This window comes from Gouania willdenowi, chromosome 3 (assembly GCF_900634775.1).
Source record: "Gouania willdenowi chromosome 3, fGouWil2.1, whole genome shotgun sequence".
Taxonomy (NCBI): Eukaryota; Metazoa; Chordata; class Actinopteri; order Blenniiformes; family Gobiesocidae; genus Gouania; species Gouania willdenowi.
Genome location: NC_041046.1, coordinates 39,322,945 through 39,339,841, shown reverse-complemented (window position 1 = coordinate 39,339,841; position 16,897 = coordinate 39,322,945). Strand labels below are relative to the sequence as shown.

The following is a 16,897-nucleotide window of genomic DNA, read 5'->3' as shown; positions in this document are numbered from 1 at the left end:
TGTGACCTGTAGCCGTTTTATTTTTTATCTTATTTCTGTAAAAAAAATTAAAAAAAATCCTATCGTAAGTAGTTGAGTATGCGTCAAAAAGAAAATATGATTTATTTTTAATAAATATACATTATTCTACAGAGATGCGGATGTATCTTAAATTTCCGACAGAGCTAAAGTACCTGAACACTCTCCGTGTCATGAGACCAGTGTTCTTGCCGCTGATTGGTCGCTTCACTTTAGCATTACAAACCAAGATGGCGTCGTCCCTGGTGGAGCATGTTGTCGCAGATGCAGGCGCGTTTTTAAAGAGAACTCCGCTTCAGGTGAGATTTACTGACGAATTGCGAGAGAGACCAGTGTCACAGTGACTTTTTGACTTGAAACTAGGAACCAAATCTAACGCGTGAAAAAAACCGACCGGAAGAAAATTAAACCTGCGTTTCACACTGGTAGACGGTTTTACGTTTAAACTTGGTAAACAGAATTTATTTATTTAAGTAAATATGGATTGAACCCATACAGATTAATTTGAATGTACATAATGTGGATGTGGTATAAAATACCCGGATGAAACCCTTAATATTGTTCCTGAGATTATATTATGATGAAGGTTCTCAGCCATGTTGATGCAACTGGACATGATATTTTGCCTTGGATTGTTTCACGTCTCATCCAAGAGGCTTCTTCAGTTCCGAACTGATTAGTTTGGAATGTGGTATTTACTCCGAGGAGTTGATTATAACTGAGGTGATAATGTTAGTAAAGGTATTGTTATCAAAAAATTGTTATGTGAAATTTAGCTCATATACTGTGTTCTTACTGGACAGCGAAGATTAATCTGGATCATTTCATAGTGTCTAAGGATTAAAAAAAAAAAACAAGTTCAACTTGAGTTAACTTTACATAAAATGTGATGCCGAGCATGAATTAAAAAAACAAACAAAAAAAAAAACTTTTTTTGTTAAACTCAAATCAAACCTGAAACAAAAGATGAAATCCAAACTAACTGGAGTGAAAGCGGTTTCAAACCTGTATTTTAGCAACCACCCAGAGCTTAACTGGAGTTAAATTAACTCTGAACACATCAAGTCCTTTAAACCTATACCAATCCAGAAATGAAGCCGTTACCATGGTAATAGGGAGCATGTCAAAGCGGTGATGCTGCCGCGTTACTATAGTGATATGGTTAACTGTTTGCTGCTGTTAGTAAATATGAGGTGGCATTTTTGTTGCCATGTCATGCTAGTGATGCTGTTGTTACCATGGTGACAATGAGGTTATGATGATTGTAGCTTTTGATTACAAGATTATCCCTGTGATGCTGCTGTGTGATTGGATGTTACTGACTGTGGTTGGTGTGTTTCCATGGTGTAATAGTTCATCAGTGAAAAAACATTTGGTTTTGTTGTGGTCAGTATGACCCTGAGATTGTTTATAGATCATGTCATAAACCACGTGTTGTAAGCCAGCAGGTTCCTGAGAGCAGTGTCATCTTTGTGTTTCAGGATATTGGTAAGAACATCTACACCTTGAAGGATGTGGTGGACGAAATCAGAGACAAAGCCACCAGGAGGAGCCTGGCCGTCCTGCCGTACGAGCTGAACTTCAAAGAGCCACACCCCGAGCACATCAGACATGGTAACTCCCTTTAACCTGAGTCACACGTAAAGGAATCCAACTCAGGATTGGTTAGGTTTATTATTACATGTTAAACCTTCATTAGTTAAAGTAAACTTAAGTCAATGCTCAGTTGCATTCACAGTATTCTAACCCATAGCACATCAGACACATAAAACTGGATTAAACCTAAATAAAATTAGGCTTTAGCATAAAATTACATCATATGTTTTACATGATGGCAGATAATTCAGTGGTTCCCAAAGTGGGGGCCGCGTCATGGCGAAGGCCATGCAAGAATTGCCTGCTGAACCTCAAGCATTAAATATAGAAAAAAATAATAATTCCTTCTTACTTCATTAATAAAGAGATTTATTACTGCTCTATAATATGTGATTGCAAATTTTAAGTTATTTTTATGAGATTTGAAGAATAGGTCAAATTATTTTATTTATTTTTTCAAAAATGATTACACTTTTTTACCCATATGTTTTGTTTTTTGTTGTTTTTTAATTTTGTCGCAGAAAAAGTTAAGGAACGGCCGAAATAATTCAACTAGTTAAACCAAGTTTATCTTATTGCACATCAAAGTTTGCTTTGTATTTGATGAATCTAGTTTAGGTCAATATTTCAAAACAAGTACACAAATTAGAATAACTGACAACTGAGGTTAATCCTGGAATAGTTTGATGATACATTTCTAAAGTGCAAATGTTGTAAAGACAAGTCAAATTTGAATTAAATTGTATTTTTGTAAATATGGAATAAAGTAGAGTTATTCAGATGATGTAAAAGCATTTATAACACTTTGATCCAAGGCTAAGGCTTTCTTAACTCTTGATTTTATTGTCCGCTATTGATTTATTAAGTAGATGCAGGCTGTGAGTGACTCAAACAGGCAGGTTCATAGTTTAATTCAGGTTTGACTAAGCCTGACTCAGTGGGTTAAACTAACGTGATGTTTTCCTGGATCCCAGTGACGGAGTTTTCCAAGAAAACGGGAGATTATCCGAGTCTGTCGGCCACTGACATCAAAGTTCTGGCTCTCACGTTCCAGTTGGAGCTGGAACACGTCGGTGCAGAACATCTGAAGAGCGAGCCAGACACCAAGGTACTGAGCCAGCCACGGGCTTTTATTCTGAAAGGCTGAGAGTTAATATTGAATGATGTTGAGTCCAGTTGTTTCTCTGATTTGTTTTAGTCTAAGAGTTCACAGGAGTTCATCACTGAGTATAGCTGTGTTCAAAATTCCATACTAACGTTACGTATTACACACTCAATGAGTATATACTGTCTATTATATACTAATAGTATGGTTAGTATGATTAGTATAGTGCGCGTTCCCACTGAAGTATACTTCCAAGTTTCCCAAGATGCATTTCAAACCAACAATGACAAAAACTGACTCACACTGAGGCTAAATATCTCTGTTTATTCTCCACTTTTGAAAGTTCTGAAAATATTTTAAGTGAGAAAGTGACAAAGTAGAACATGTAGTCATTTGATCCATAAAACTCCCAGAAAACACATTTCTTGCCGACATTTCAGAGATTTTTGGAGACCGGCTGTTATGCTACTGACTAGGGCTGTCACTTTAACGCATGGAATTGTGATTAATTAATTACAGGAAAAAATAACGCGCTAAAAAAATGAAAGCCTTTAATGGCTTTTTTTTCTTTCTTTTTTTTTTTTTAGCACTCCAAACATTGCGGAACCTTTCTCATTTCAAGGGTTCCCAGTATACCCATAACACTGATGTACAGACTGCAATACAAGAAGGGAAACTGCCGAGCTGCTCAGCTTTCATTGCGTTAATTTTGGCTTTTAAAACACCGGATGGAAAACAAGTTTCCAAGTCGTGTAAGAAAGAGTTTGGTGCTCACCAGAGCTTTGCAGCCCCCGCTACCACCTCAATGCTAAACATGTAGCTACGAGCACGGACACTTGGACAGCGCTAGCTGCAACATGCTGAGAGCACGCCGTGTTGCCAAAACTCAAAAAGACAAGTATAGGGCTCAGCCAAAATGAAGTCCATGACTGACAAATGAACAAAGTCACTAGATAAATATTATTATCTAAAGGAGAGAAAAAGCAACAAGTTCGGTGTTCAATAATTGATTTTACATTCTGCTGACAATGCATCATGGGGCGGTTGAGTATGACAAGTGTGCCCAATGTGCAGACTTAAAAAATGTCCCCATATAGTATACATCCAGGTACTCAGTCTTTCCATACTATCTAATTGTAATGCACTACATACTAATTTTGATGTTAGACTCAGTATGATTAGTACAATAGTTTGACTTTTACAAGACAGTCTTTCTATATCTGTTCCAGGTGAACATCCGCAGCACACAGCGCCACCCAGAGGCTCCAGTGAACATTGCCGGTTTTCACCTTCCCTCCAAGGTGAGACTTCCGCCTCGTTTGGACGTCATAGTTTGAATCCCTACGCTGAAGCTTTGTTTCCATCTCCTCAGAAGTCTCAAGACGATTCAGACGTCAGGAAAAAGCAGACGGAGGAGCAGAGTGGAAACCAGAGCAGCAGCAGCAGTAGCAGCAGTAGCCAGCAGTTCAACAGTTTCCAGTTCTGGAGAGAACCAGTGCAAAGTCTGAACGACGACCTGCTGGATCTACTGGTGAGTGTAGGATACACACTGGAGATAAAGTAACTGCTATATGTGTCTTGATCTACCATCTGTGTCATTTTATTTTATTTTGAAAGTAAATGAGAATTTATTCATTGAAATATAGAGAAACAGTTTCTATTGTTTGTTTTTATTATTTATTATTAACATTTCTGTGTGTGTGTGTGTGTTTTCACAGGATATTTCAACCCCAGACAAACACAAACAGATGGACACACAGACCACATTTGCCGACACAGACAGCCAGAACTTTAACAGCTTCCAGTTCTGGAGGGAACCAGTGCAGATGCTGGACGACGAGCTGCTGGGTTTACTGGTGAGTGTTGGGAAGAAGCAGAATGAAAGACTGGCAAGCGTGGAGACTATGAGAAAGAAAACAGGGAATAGACGAGTGTTGGCATCAGAAATAAGGAGAAACGAAAATAGAAACTAACAGAAGACAGTAATGGATCAAAAATGGAGGAAACTGAGAATCTGTTGAATTAGAAACAGGGTAATGACGAGTACAGAGAAAGGAAATGAAAAGAACAAAAGGAAGGAAAGCCAGAGGAAATGAGAAATGTTAGAAATTGAGGGAAATTTAAAAAGAGGAGAAAGGCACTTTGTGTGTTTATATGCACACAGTTATCAAACTATGTTCACAAGTTGATTACAAACATATCACCTGAGTTTACATGCAGGTGAGAAAAAAACTCTAAATCCACCTCCATAGGTGGTGTTGTATCCTTTACATCACGGTGCATGTGATGAGGAAGATGAAAGCTGATGAAAATGGTGGAAATTGATGATCCTGTTGGTCATTTACTTTCTTACATATTTTTCGTGTTCATCATTCAATTGGTTTCATTATCAGTCCAACTGTGTGCCATTCATTTTCTGAAGGATGGACACGTGTGCTCTCTGATTTCACTTAAAGGGGCAGTATTATGAAAAAATCACTTTATAATGGTTTTGCTACAGTGATATACATTCATTTAGCCTCATGCAGAGGGTCAAAGTTGAAAAAGTTCCGTTTCCTTCCGCCCGTGCTAGTCCACATTTTGTAAAAAGTCAGCTCCATTAGGGCGAGCGGGATTTTTCTTGTGTTGTGGTGTCCAAATGCGGAAACTCCTCCTCCTGACAATCTTGGCTCCTCCTACCCTACGTAAGAATGTCAGCTCCTCCTCCTCAAACTATCTCACAGGTAAAACAAACATAGCGAAGGCAGGTTGAAATCACAGTTAATATCTTTACATTCATTATAAAGCTAATCCAGTATACAGATAAACCAAAGAGCGCCCCACAATCAGTTCCACTTTTAGTAGCCGTTATACCACATTGTATCGCCTTTGTGGGATGATCTGACATGTTTGTGACCAAATGCAAGGCAGCGGTCGGACAAAACAATGGACTATCGTCTTAAATGGACTGTCTGTGGTCATTAGAGGTAAGGATGAAAAGAAAGCAGCGTAGCAGCTCATGTGAGTTTTTGAACCTGCTGACTCAGCTGATAGTTAACTTTCCTTCGGGGCAGCTTGAGCGATGACAATCAGTTTCATTTTTAGTTGCCATTATACTGCCTCGTATTGCTTTTATGGAATGATCTGGCGTGTTTGTGACCTAATGTGACGCAGCGGTATGACAAAACAATTAACTGTTGTCTTAAATTGACTATTTCTGTGAGGTGAGGAGACGAAAGAAGACTGTTAATGAGCAGTGCGTGTCTGAAAGGGACTTTTCAGAGTGCTAAAACTCCAGAAAACAGGCGAGTTTAGGAAAATAACATCAACTACTATGTTGTTGAGGTTCTAACAAAAAATGGAGATGGGTGAAGAATAGCATGATACTGGACCTTTAAGCTAAAGCGACTACATGGACATTTAGCTTGATTGTCAGATCACATTATCTGGATGTGTTAATCAAGCTACAAATTAGTTTCTATCAACTCGGACATTGATCCAATTTTTCTAAAGCTGCATGTAAATGCACTGAGTGAAGAGGCAGACACAATATATCTATGTGTTGTTTTGTTTACAGTCAGGGGGCGCGGCTACAGACAAATCAGATGACGACAACAAAGAGAATGAACCTGAGGATGATGAAGATGATGGAGGAGGATGGATCACTCCAAGTAACATTCAGCAAGTCAAGATGGAGTCCACGGATTGGACGGCTCCTGCTGATGTCACAGTGGGGTGTTTGACCACCGACTTCGCCATGCAGGTACTAGACGCCTTTCAGAGCAACTGAGTGTGACTGAGTAATGATGATGTTTGCTGTGTGTGTTCAGAACGTTCTCATCCAGATGGGTCTCCATGTTCTCTCTGTGAACGGGATGCTGATCAAGCAGGCGCGCAGCTACATCCTCAGATGTCACGCCTGCTACAGGTCAGTCCACCGACACAAGGTACTGTGTTGCCTGCTGACACTGGTTACCATGGTGATGTTAGAGGGAGTCAGATGCTAATTATGAGCCACGTGTAGACGGTGATGTCTAAAGGTGTAAGAAAAAATTGATTCGGCGATATATCGCAATATTTCACCGCACAATTATTGTATCGATCCAAAAAATGTCCAAATCAATTTTTTTAGTCATGTTTTTTTAATGAAAAAACATTTAATTCCGCTAACATATGTATAGCACGTAAACACCCGGTCACAAGGTGTCGGTGAACCACATCAGACCTTAAACTACATCACTCCTCACTGCATTTTAGCTGGAAGTTAATTACACTTCATTGTCATAAAACATACTGGGCACTTTTATAGATGTGGTTACTCACTTTTTAAAAAAAAATATTTTAAGAACTTAACAGAATCAGAATCTGTCGTAGAAGCAAGAGTTCAACTTTTTTGAAAAATCTAATTTGACAGTTTGATAAAGAAACCAGCACTAATTACAGTTATTTACCATTTACTTGTTCTCACGAGTTTAAAGAAAAAAACAAAAATGTATTTCATACCATTTCTGTACCTGCAAAGATGAAATTTGTAATAATTGATATTGCGATATAGATCATATTGTTTACTGTCGGGATATATCACATTGTGACATGCAAATTGTGAATCGTATCGTCAGATTCATGTCAATGCACACCCCTAGTGATGTCACTCTCTGTTCTGTTGTAATGAAACTTAAATGCTGTGTTCCACTTAAATACGGCAATCACTTAAATATAGGTTTTAATGATTAAACATAGTCTTAATTTGAAACCTGTCTAATCTGCTTTGTAGGACGACAAGTAACATGAACAAAGTCTTCTGTCCTCACTGCGGGAATCAGACGCTGAAGAAGGTGGCGGTGACGGTGAACGAGGACGGCAGCACACTAATGCATTTCTCCAAAAACCCTAAAGTGCTGAATCCTAGAGGGCTGCGGGTGAGTCTCGAGTCCCATATCATTGGGGTCAGCTCCCCTAAGTGACATTTGGCTTTGTTTGATGAGTGCAGATTTTGGTTTATTGGCTTTGTGTTTAGTAGTTGTAATTATGCTGTGTATAAGGAAGTGCCTCGCTCTGCTCTTTAATCACACTCTCATTTCACCTCGTGGCTGCACGGGCAAAACTGGATCTTCGGCGCACACGTTTTTTAGGATAAACAGGATTAAAACCAACTAAACTCTGGCACTAAGCTCCGCAATAGCACCGCAATTTCATTTGCATTTGTGCACATAGGTTTTTACCTATGTGCACAAATGCAAATGAAATACTCCAAATATAGAGCCCTGTCACATAGAACAGCTTTTAAATTTTCTGCATTATAATGTATCTACAATACAAACAGTTAGATATTGGTTTGATATTTTTGTTAAAGTTGTTTTATTATCCTCACCGATTTTGACAAATAAGCTATCAAAAAAATTCAGAATGTTTCAGAGATTTATGCTGTTGCTTTTATGATTTGTAACTTTTAAACTTATTACATTTTTTTCTTTCCCATTCATTTTTATTGGAAATTTCATCCCCAGCCATTCTTTAACTGATTTTGACCATTCAACCTTTAACATGTCAGTTACTACCTTCATCTATTTCAACTTTTCTAAATCATTTCAATCTTTTAATCCTTATTGCTAATATTAAAAAATTTTGCTAGGTTGTTGCCATCGCTAGGTGAATGCTAATGTTAGGTTAGCGTTAATGCTAGGCTAATGGAACGCTAAGGTAATGAAGGAAATGGAAGTATTGTAGTTATTATTCATATCAGAAATAAAAACATTTTGAGATTATATTATTTACCATTTTTTACCACAGAAGAACCAAAAATTGGTACCGGTGTGTATGTTGCTCTGACGCTCCCTGCTTTGTGTGTCGTTGTGCTGCAGCACTCACTGCCCCTCCCTCGCGGCGGGAAACACGGCGAGAACCCCCATCTCGCAGAGGATCAGCGGTTCCCGCAGCAGCGTCTGTCTCGTAAGGCTCGACAGAAGACGGACGTGTTTGATCCCGACTACTTGGCTGGATCGTCGCCGTTCAGCGTCAACGACATCTACAGCCGAGCTGCCAACCTGAACATCCGCGACGGGCAGAGCGGTGGAGGGCGGCGCCGCGCTAACCCCAACGCTGCACGCAAGAAGTTTGTCAAAAAGTAAAACCATTCCACCCCAGCGTGAGCCTGACATCTAAAAACTGGACTGAGTTTATAATGGTTAGAGGCTGGGAGACGTTTGCATTTCTATCACTATCTCAGAGGAAGGTCTTAAAAACTATGGCCCTTAAACGCAGCACAAAGCCCAGTTTCCCCCTTTACACCCAAACAATGAACTACACATTAACAACATCAGATTTCATGACTCGTCTCCGTCGCTGCAGATGTTTGAGATGCTCACACAAACATTTTGGTTGATGTATTTCTGTGCCATTAATATTATTTACATGTGTGGCAAAATAATAAAGAAGTTATTTAATGTGATTTTCATGGATCTCAATAATTTCAATGATGGTGAATCACTTAGTAATTAACAAACTCAGATAACATCAGGAGTTGGTATAACATTAAGATTACAAGCAGCTCAAATAATTGACTAAGTTCTCAGACAACCAAATTTCAAAATAAGATGAGAAGCGGTGTGGTAAGGGTTACTGCAGGAGTGAAATATTGCTGGATTCAGAAACATAATAAACTGTCATAACCTCTATATTTCTGTTCAGTCTAATCGGTAGCAGAAGAAAATGAAGCAACCTGTAAGATTTGCTCTTTTTTTGGTTATGAACCAACTAATTTACTAACTAGTGCAGACTTAGCATGTTTGTAGATCACAGCTGAGCAAATGTTACCACAGGGCGCCACAAAAATGTAGCAGTATCTGATCCAAAGCCCACGTTCTCAACATTCATATCAGCATTTAGTATATTGACCCATCTGAGCATTAATTCAAGAACGAACAAATAATTGTATCTTTCTGTCATTTTGTGAGTTTACTTTTTAAGGGCCTAAACCTATAAAATTAGTAACATTTTATAAAAGATGAAACTGCATTTTCAGAAACACAAGAAGAGGAATCAGCCTTAATATTTATTTAAATTAGCAACATTTTCCTGCTGGCTTTAAGTACAAGGTGAACTCATAATAAACCTTCATAAATTATTTTCATCCGATATAAAAATATGTAAAACAGAAACCATTGACCCGATCCCAGCATCCAAACCCTGCTCCAGTTTTTACTCCAGAGAAAACTCGTCCTCTTCTCCCAGTTCATCCTCAGATTTCTGCTCCGTCTCTTCAGCTCCAAGGTCTGCAGGACTGGACTGTTCTGGCTCTGATTCTGGATCTGGATCTGGATCTGCTGAGGGTTGTGGGTCCGTCTCTGGTTCCTTTAGCTCGGTCTCTAACGTCAGGCTGCTCAGCTCGGCCGTGACGTTCTCCTCCGGCAGGGACAGTGGAGGCTTTTCTCTCTCAGGGAGCAGGAAGTCCAGAGGCTCCAGGACGGCATCCACGTCGATCCGAGCAAGAGGACCAAAGCGGTTCAGCTGGGACACGGGCACGCCTGCGGGGACAAAGAGACACTTAATCACAAATAAGGGTGTAAGGAATAATTGATTCTGCGATAAATTGGGATATTTCATTGCATGATTATTGTATCAATCCCCAAAAAAAAATGTCCAAATCGTTTTTTTTAAATCATGTTTAACAATAAAAACATTTAATTATGCTGACATATGCATAGCACAAAAACGCCCGGTCTGTAGATGTCAGTGAAACACATAATACTAATAATTGTTAAACTACCTCACTTGGAAGTTTATTGCACAGATATATTTAGTTACTTTGGGTGTTTTTAAGAATTTAACAGAATCAGAATATCCTGTTGAAGCAAAAATTAAACTTTTTTTTTGAAAAAGTTAATTTGAGAGTTTGATAAACAATAACCACTTGTTTTTTTATATTGGTCCTTGAATTACAGTTAGTTACCATTTACTTGTTCTTGCAGGTTTTTTAATAAATCAAATAAATTGTATTTCATACCATTTTGTACTTGTAAATGTGACATTTTTAATTGTTGATATTGTGATGTATATCATATTGTTTAGCACCGGGATATATCGCGATGTGACATGGAAATCATGAATCGTATTGTATCATCACATTCATGGCAACGCACACCCCTAATGACAAATACACTAAAAACACAGTTTACAAACTTAAAGAAGCACCAAACTAAACGTATGTTTGCTCTAAATATGTGATGTGAATAAATTAATATTAATTATTAATAAGAAGCCACTATATTTGGCCTCTTATGGTCCAGTCTTAACTGGTTAGGGTAAATGTGTTCTACTGGTGAGCAGGGTTGGGATCAATTACATTTTTCAGTTACAATTACGTTTTCCATGTACAATTACAGTGACCAGCCTTTTTTTTTTAATTACAATTAAACTACAATTATATTTAATCCTCAGAAAGTTACGCTCTCAATTACTAAAGTTCAATTACAATTAATCACAATTACTGACCCTGAAATAAACAACCTAATAAAAGTTAACTATGTCCTAAATCAGCTGTAAATTTCACTAAAAACAAATATCTATCATCTAATGTATTTCCTATCTATTGATTACCTTCTTAGGCTTCTTAATCAATGAAAATGTAAGTTTTAATATTTTTTGTGTGGGCGTCTGAGCCTTTTTAGTGTCAGAATACACCTGGATTTATATTTCTTTCAATGATAAAATGTGGGATAGCTTGATATGAAACATATTTTATTAATTGTTAACTACATATATTATGTGTTGAACTATACATAGAAATGTAACATGGTTCCCCAGTTTTGCGTTAAATTATAATTGACATTTTTAATAGAATTCTCATGGTCGTTACAATGTCAATTATCGAAACTCAATTAAAATGTATTTACAATGGCAACAGATTTCTCAAATTACAATTACAGTATAATTATGCCACAAATGTAATAAATTATCAATTACGCAATTACAATTATAATTGACCCCAACCCGGCTGGGGAGGGAGAGATGTGGGTTCCTTTGATGCAGCTGTTTGTTTGTGTGGTGCTGACCGAGGACGAGGGCGAGCTGCGTGGGGGGGAAGAGCAGCAGCAGGCAGCGGTTGATGAAGGGCAGAAGGTCGTAAGCGTAGGCGGAGCAAAAGCGCACAAAGAGCTCCCTCTCACGGTCTCTGAACGCAGTCTCCTCGGCTCGGTGGAACGCCAACACCTGCCGAGTCACCTGCACACGACAAGACCACAATTAGCTGTTAGTTGAACACAGATCCTAGGTCTTGGAAAATATTAGGACTTTAAAAGCTTCTTCATGCCTCACTAGAACAGAGAACTTTGTTCTTTCTCACATCAGGGAGAACATAAAGTCACTTTCTTACATTTGCTTCTAAACGTCTCTTCTTGCTCTCCACACTAAGCAGATTAGGGCCAATTTTGATGGGGAAAATAATGTCGGGCACATTAAGAATAAAGCTGAAAAGTTGAGATTAGTTGAAATTTTGAGAATAAAGTTGAAATAAAATGTCGAGATTAAAGACAAAATTTCGAAAATGAACTCAAAATACAATATGGTGATAAAAGTGTAAGGTTTGCTAATAAAGTCAAATCTATGGAAGCTGATGAGGGCCAATTCACCATATGACAACAAACAGTAGATCGTGGCCGTCTGCAAAATGCCGTGTACTGATGAATGCGTTAAACTATACTTGCCTGTAGCCTGCTTTTTAGATCAATTAGCAGCTTTTTCAGTCTAAATACCCATTTGTGCCACTTTTGGTTGCTTCAAATAATCAGGAAAAGTTAACGATATTGATGTAAACCTCTTTGGTTCACCTATAGAGGATAAAAGAAACCTGTGAGGGTGACAGTTCCAACTTTGCAGTTTTGTAGTAGACAACGAAGCCGAGAAGAAGAGGTCTCCTAAGGGACCTTTACTCTCACTTAAAGAAGTTAGAAAGTAATCACGGACTGTAAAATAATGCGTTTTGTTAGGCACAGATCTTCCTAATAAGTATATTTCAAAGGTTTTAGGCCACATTTGGAACTAACAGTGGAGAATCCCATTAAGGGACTCTGACTTGTATCACATCCACATCATTGGTTCTTTGAGCTCTCATTGGGTCCTTCAGTCTTAGGATCACCCCCAAAGAGACCAAAACCTTTTTAACTGAAGACCTCTACTGTCCTTACCTTCTTCAGAGCATCTTGAAGGCAGTGGGTGACGTCCTGGGCGAGGGCGAGCGGGCAGCAGAGCCGCAGATCGTTGAACGCACTCAGGATGTTGTTGAGGAAACAGGCCAGAGGCTGGAAGTCCAGCAAAGACATGGGTGGCTGGAGGGTTCCAGCTTGCGGGTCGGGGGCCACGAATGGGACAGTTCCTCCCAGCACGGAGGGCAGGGCGATCAGCGTGTACACGTTCATGTCTTCCTGGAACTTCTCGATTGCTTCCTGCACAGCTCGGTTGAAAGCGTCCGCTGCTACTCTGGTGAACATGGGCACCAGCTGTCCGCGGAAGTCGGCCCCCACCCGGCTGAAGGACAGGCCGAAGTACATGCACTGACCCAGCAGGGAGTCCAGACGGGCTCCGACGCCGCGCTGCAGGTCCCGCTCTAGCGTCTCCAGGAACTCTGCCACTTTGTGAACAACCCAGCCGTGGAAGATGAGCCCCTCCGTGCCCCCAGCTGGGTCCTCATCAGAGAAGATGGCTCGGTACTGGGTGATGATGTCGAACAGGTGAACGCGACACGCCTCCACCGTTTTCGTGACGTGGAAGTAGGCGTCGTCCTCGGGGATGGCGGCCAAAACAGAGCCGAGCCAAGTCCCGCGGGCCTGCAGGAATTTGACTCTCAACTCCGCCTCCGTGAACACGTCCATTCGTCGCAGGTAGCCAATCACACGCAGGCACACGGGCAGCTGGGAGTTACTGCGCAGCTGCTGCAGCAGCTGGTTTAACATCAGCTGTGCTGACTGACGCACCTCACGCACAATTCCCTGAAGACACAAAAGAGACAAGAGGGCAGCAGGGGTCAAAGGTCAGATGCAGCGCTCAGCAGCAACAGTTTATTTCCGTTTTATTATTTTCTTCATCTTTAAAAAAAAATGCAGTAGCAGGCATCAATTACACATTAGCAGTGCTTCTAACACTGTTTGGCCTCTGGGTCATTTCAACAAATGACCAACGCACTTTGAGAAAGAAATGTTTACCTATTGTTCCGTGATTATTCAATACGCACACTGTATATTTCAAGTTTGATCGTATGAACACTTTTTGAGATATGGACAATTTAGTGAAGGATGTGTGTGTAGATTTTCATGTGTACTTATTTTTTTTTCCATTTTCAGTTTCCAATCTATTTCATAAACTACACCACATAGGAAACTGATGAAAGAAAAAATGTTTCATATCCCAAGAAAGAGTCATCTTTAGACAATAAATTAAAACAGAGATCACATGCAGTTATGGGCCAATACAATTAAAGAAATAAAAAAAAGTATTTTTTCGGATTTCAAGACACTGTCGCTTAAGGTTGCCACCGGTCCCTTAAAATACAGAAGCATCAAAGCAATAGTCTTACCTCTTAAAAGCAAAGTTACACATCAAAGACGGCAGGCGAATTCATCAACTCTCAACAAAACATAATTTTCATTTGCCAAAATTAAACTGAATCCTCTAGTTTTTTTTTTTTCTTTTGCGGTCCAATTTTATATTTATCTACCTGTGGATGTTAACATGCCGAAAGCCAATCGTACAAAAAGAGAACAAAAATGTCAGGCAATACAGCGTGCATGTGATGCTGAGTCAGCAATGCTGCACTCCAATCAAGGCTCTGCGCGGCTGAAACCGACAACCAACGAACCACTCGACTGGCAAGCAACGCATTCCCATGTAAACCATCCATGAAAAAGCTATTTAATCTCCCACTTTTCTATAGCAATACACACTTCCTACGGGCACTGCACTAGTACTTTTAAAAACAGATGTTCAAACAGAATTATGGATGATGTAAATTAACAATTTTATCTCATTATTTTTAATATTGTTGCTCATTTGTTTTTGTTTTTTGCTTCATTTGATTTAAAGCACTTTGTGACCTGTCTGTATAAATTCCTCTATAAATAAAGTTACTCACTTACTGACTTAGGATGTATAGCGGATTCTAAGAGAGTAGGTGGAGATGTATTATTATACAAAATTGTAGTTTCCTATACATATTAATGAAGTTCCTGAGATATTGGTAGAAAAATAAGCACGTGAGAAAAACAACACATACCCCACCTCACTAAATTGGCCAGAACTCAAAAAGTATTCATCCAATCAAACTAAAAGTTTGTAGTGTGTCTATTGAATAATCACGGAACAATTGACCAAATATTTTGACATTTTTTTTAGACCAAAGTCCTAAACAACTGTTGAAATAACATGGAATGACCCTTCTGGAAACAAAATGACAGCACATGATTATTAAATGAGTCACCTGGATGACGGGTAGAGCCGAGTGCTTTCTCTCCAAGCGCCGAACGTATGCCGCGAGCTCCAGAGCTTCCTCGTAGTAACCATTTCTAACGCAAGTGTCCATAAGCTGAGGGATCTCCAAGATCTCCAGGATCTCAGTGTGACGGTTCAACGTGAGGCTGTTCATCCGACGACTCGCACCAATCTCCTCAGCCTCCTTAATGAAGCCTCTGAAAAAACACACACAACATCCTCACTTGCAGTGTTTTCATTACAAGCCCCTCACCTACCACTGAACACTTTACTTTCTGTTACACAGGCCTGACTAAATATATTAGATCTATCAACAAGGGTTGAAAACTAACCCTTTCCAGCTTTATCTTACTTTTTGGGCTCATGTGTATGTATGCTTGCAATCATGGCATGTTTGTATGCCATATAGGGATGGGCGATATGAACCAAAATTCATATTCTGATATTTTTTCTCTAAATGTCGATATAAGATATAAATCTCGATAATTCTAAATCAAATAAGGTCTGAGCAGAAAAATAATTCTGGGTTAAGTTTGCTGATGCAAAATGCCACACTGGTACATTTATTAACAAACAGCTGCACAATATTTGCCACTTTTGGCTTTTTCTCCTGTAAGGGACAGCACGTGTGAGTGAGTTCTGTCGTGTGGGATAGGATGCACTCAGAAATCCATCTAACTGTGCTTTTCATGCTGTTCTGAGAAGTAGTGAAACAGTAACTCCTAAAACTAGTATTTTGATACAAAATAAGGTATAAAATATATATACATGTCAATATAGGCGATATTGTAAGGTTTTATATCACCAAAATATAAAACTCAATATAAATCGATAATTTTTAATTTAATTTTATTTAATATCTTGAATCTCGATATATTGCCCAGCTTCACTGCCATGTAGTAATTTATAAAAATTACATTGTTAGAGCAAATACACAGCAAACAAAAGATCAACATATTTTGCATTATAACTAGAACAGAGCATCACCATTAACATAATATTCACATAAAAATAATTCTGCATACCAAAAGTGATTTAAAAAAAAAAAAAATCCAAAACAAATAACTAAACAAAAAAAACAATAAATAAATAAATCATATGATAATCCTGGTCCTGAATACAGACCTGCACTTCTGCTCCAGGCCTGGTAGTTTGTCCAGCAGGCGGGACACGCTGCCCTCCACCCGGCCGAAGTCCCGGTAGATGTGCTCGGTGCAGTCTGCGGTTCGGATAAAGGTTTGGTAGTTGGAGAAGGCCAGCTCCCGGGTCTGCTGCAGGATCTGAGCCCGCTCCTCCGCCAGCCGCTCCGGCTCCCGGCTCAGCTTCTCCACACCAAAGGAGCTGAGCTCCGACAGGTAGGCCGTGAAGTCCGGGTTGTCCCTGTGGCTCTCCGGGAAACTGTCCCGGAAAATGGACGCAAGGATGCTCTCGTCCTCCACGTCAACCAACGCCATAATGAACCAGGTTCGGGCTACAGCCTTCCTATGGTGACCCGGGACATGAACGGACTCAGATTGCCGATTAATGACGGACACGAAGCCGGAAGCTCAGGAACTGTCAGACTATATTTACATCCGCTTCTCATTGAGCAACATCACCCTTTACCGCCACCAGCTGGCTGAAAGCGGAACTACAACAATAGAACACAAAACATTTCAATGACATTTTTTTTCTTCTTATCAAATAATGAAGTTATACATCTTTGTTACTGTTAAATTTCAG

General features: G+C 39.5%; 2 protein-coding genes across 3 annotated transcripts; one reads left to right on the top strand and one right to left on the bottom strand.

The window, feature by feature from the left end:
• The first annotated feature begins 206 nt into the window (after nt 1–206).
• Nucleotides 207–9,146, top strand: nob1 (NIN1 (RPN12) binding protein 1 homolog). The gene is made up of 10 exons (XM_028443238.1): nt 207–317; nt 1,500–1,632; nt 2,589–2,722; nt 3,949–4,020; nt 4,092–4,250; nt 4,438–4,575; nt 6,276–6,461; nt 6,529–6,626; nt 7,473–7,617; nt 8,560–9,146. Exons 1-10 carry the CDS (start codon nt 249–251, stop codon nt 8,824–8,826), a joined length of 1,401 nt encoding a protein of 466 aa, XP_028299039.1. The 5' UTR covers nt 207–248; the 3' UTR covers nt 8,827–9,146.
• A 588-nt stretch (nt 9,147–9,734) lies between these two features.
• cog8 (component of oligomeric golgi complex 8) lies at nt 9,735–16,777 on the bottom strand. Of its 2 annotated transcripts, none has more exons than XM_028443236.1 (5): nt 16,301–16,777; nt 15,165–15,372; nt 12,880–13,680; nt 11,668–11,917; nt 9,735–10,221 (listed from the first exon to the last, which is right to left on the bottom strand). In XM_028443236.1, exons 1-5 carry the CDS (start codon nt 16,627–16,629, stop codon nt 9,896–9,898), a joined length of 1,914 nt encoding a protein of 637 aa, XP_028299037.1. In that variant the 5' UTR covers nt 16,630–16,777; the 3' UTR covers nt 9,735–9,895. The 2 variants fall into 2 exon arrangements, with proteins under 2 accessions (XP_028299037.1, XP_028299038.1); XM_028443237.1 differs by having other exon boundaries at nt 11,749–11,917; nt 16,301–16,773.
• Between the last annotated feature and the right edge of the window lie 120 nt (nt 16,778–16,897).

Coding starts and splice junctions, on each gene's coding strand:
- nob1 (XM_028443238.1), top strand. CDS start 249: ATGGCGTCGTCCCTGGTGGAGCATGTTGTCGCAGATGCAGGCGCGTTT. Junction 1,633..2,588: donor CCCCGAGCACATCAGACATG/GTAACTCCCTTT, acceptor CCTGGATCCCAG/TGACGGAGTTTTCCAAGAAA. Junction 6,462..6,528: donor CCACCGACTTCGCCATGCAG/GTACTAGACGCC, acceptor GTGTGTGTTCAG/AACGTTCTCATCCAGATGGG.
- cog8 (XM_028443236.1), bottom strand. CDS start 16,629: ATGGCGTTGGTTGACGTGGAGGACGAGAGCATCCTTGCGTCCATTTTC. Junction 13,681..15,164: donor CGGCTCTACCCGTCATCCAG/GTGACTCATTTA, acceptor TTGTGTCTTCAG/GGAATTGTGCGTGAGGTGCG. Junction 10,222..11,667: donor GGTTGGGGTCAATTATAATT/GTAATTGCGTAA, acceptor TTGTCCCCGCAG/GCGTGCCCGTGTCCCAGCTG.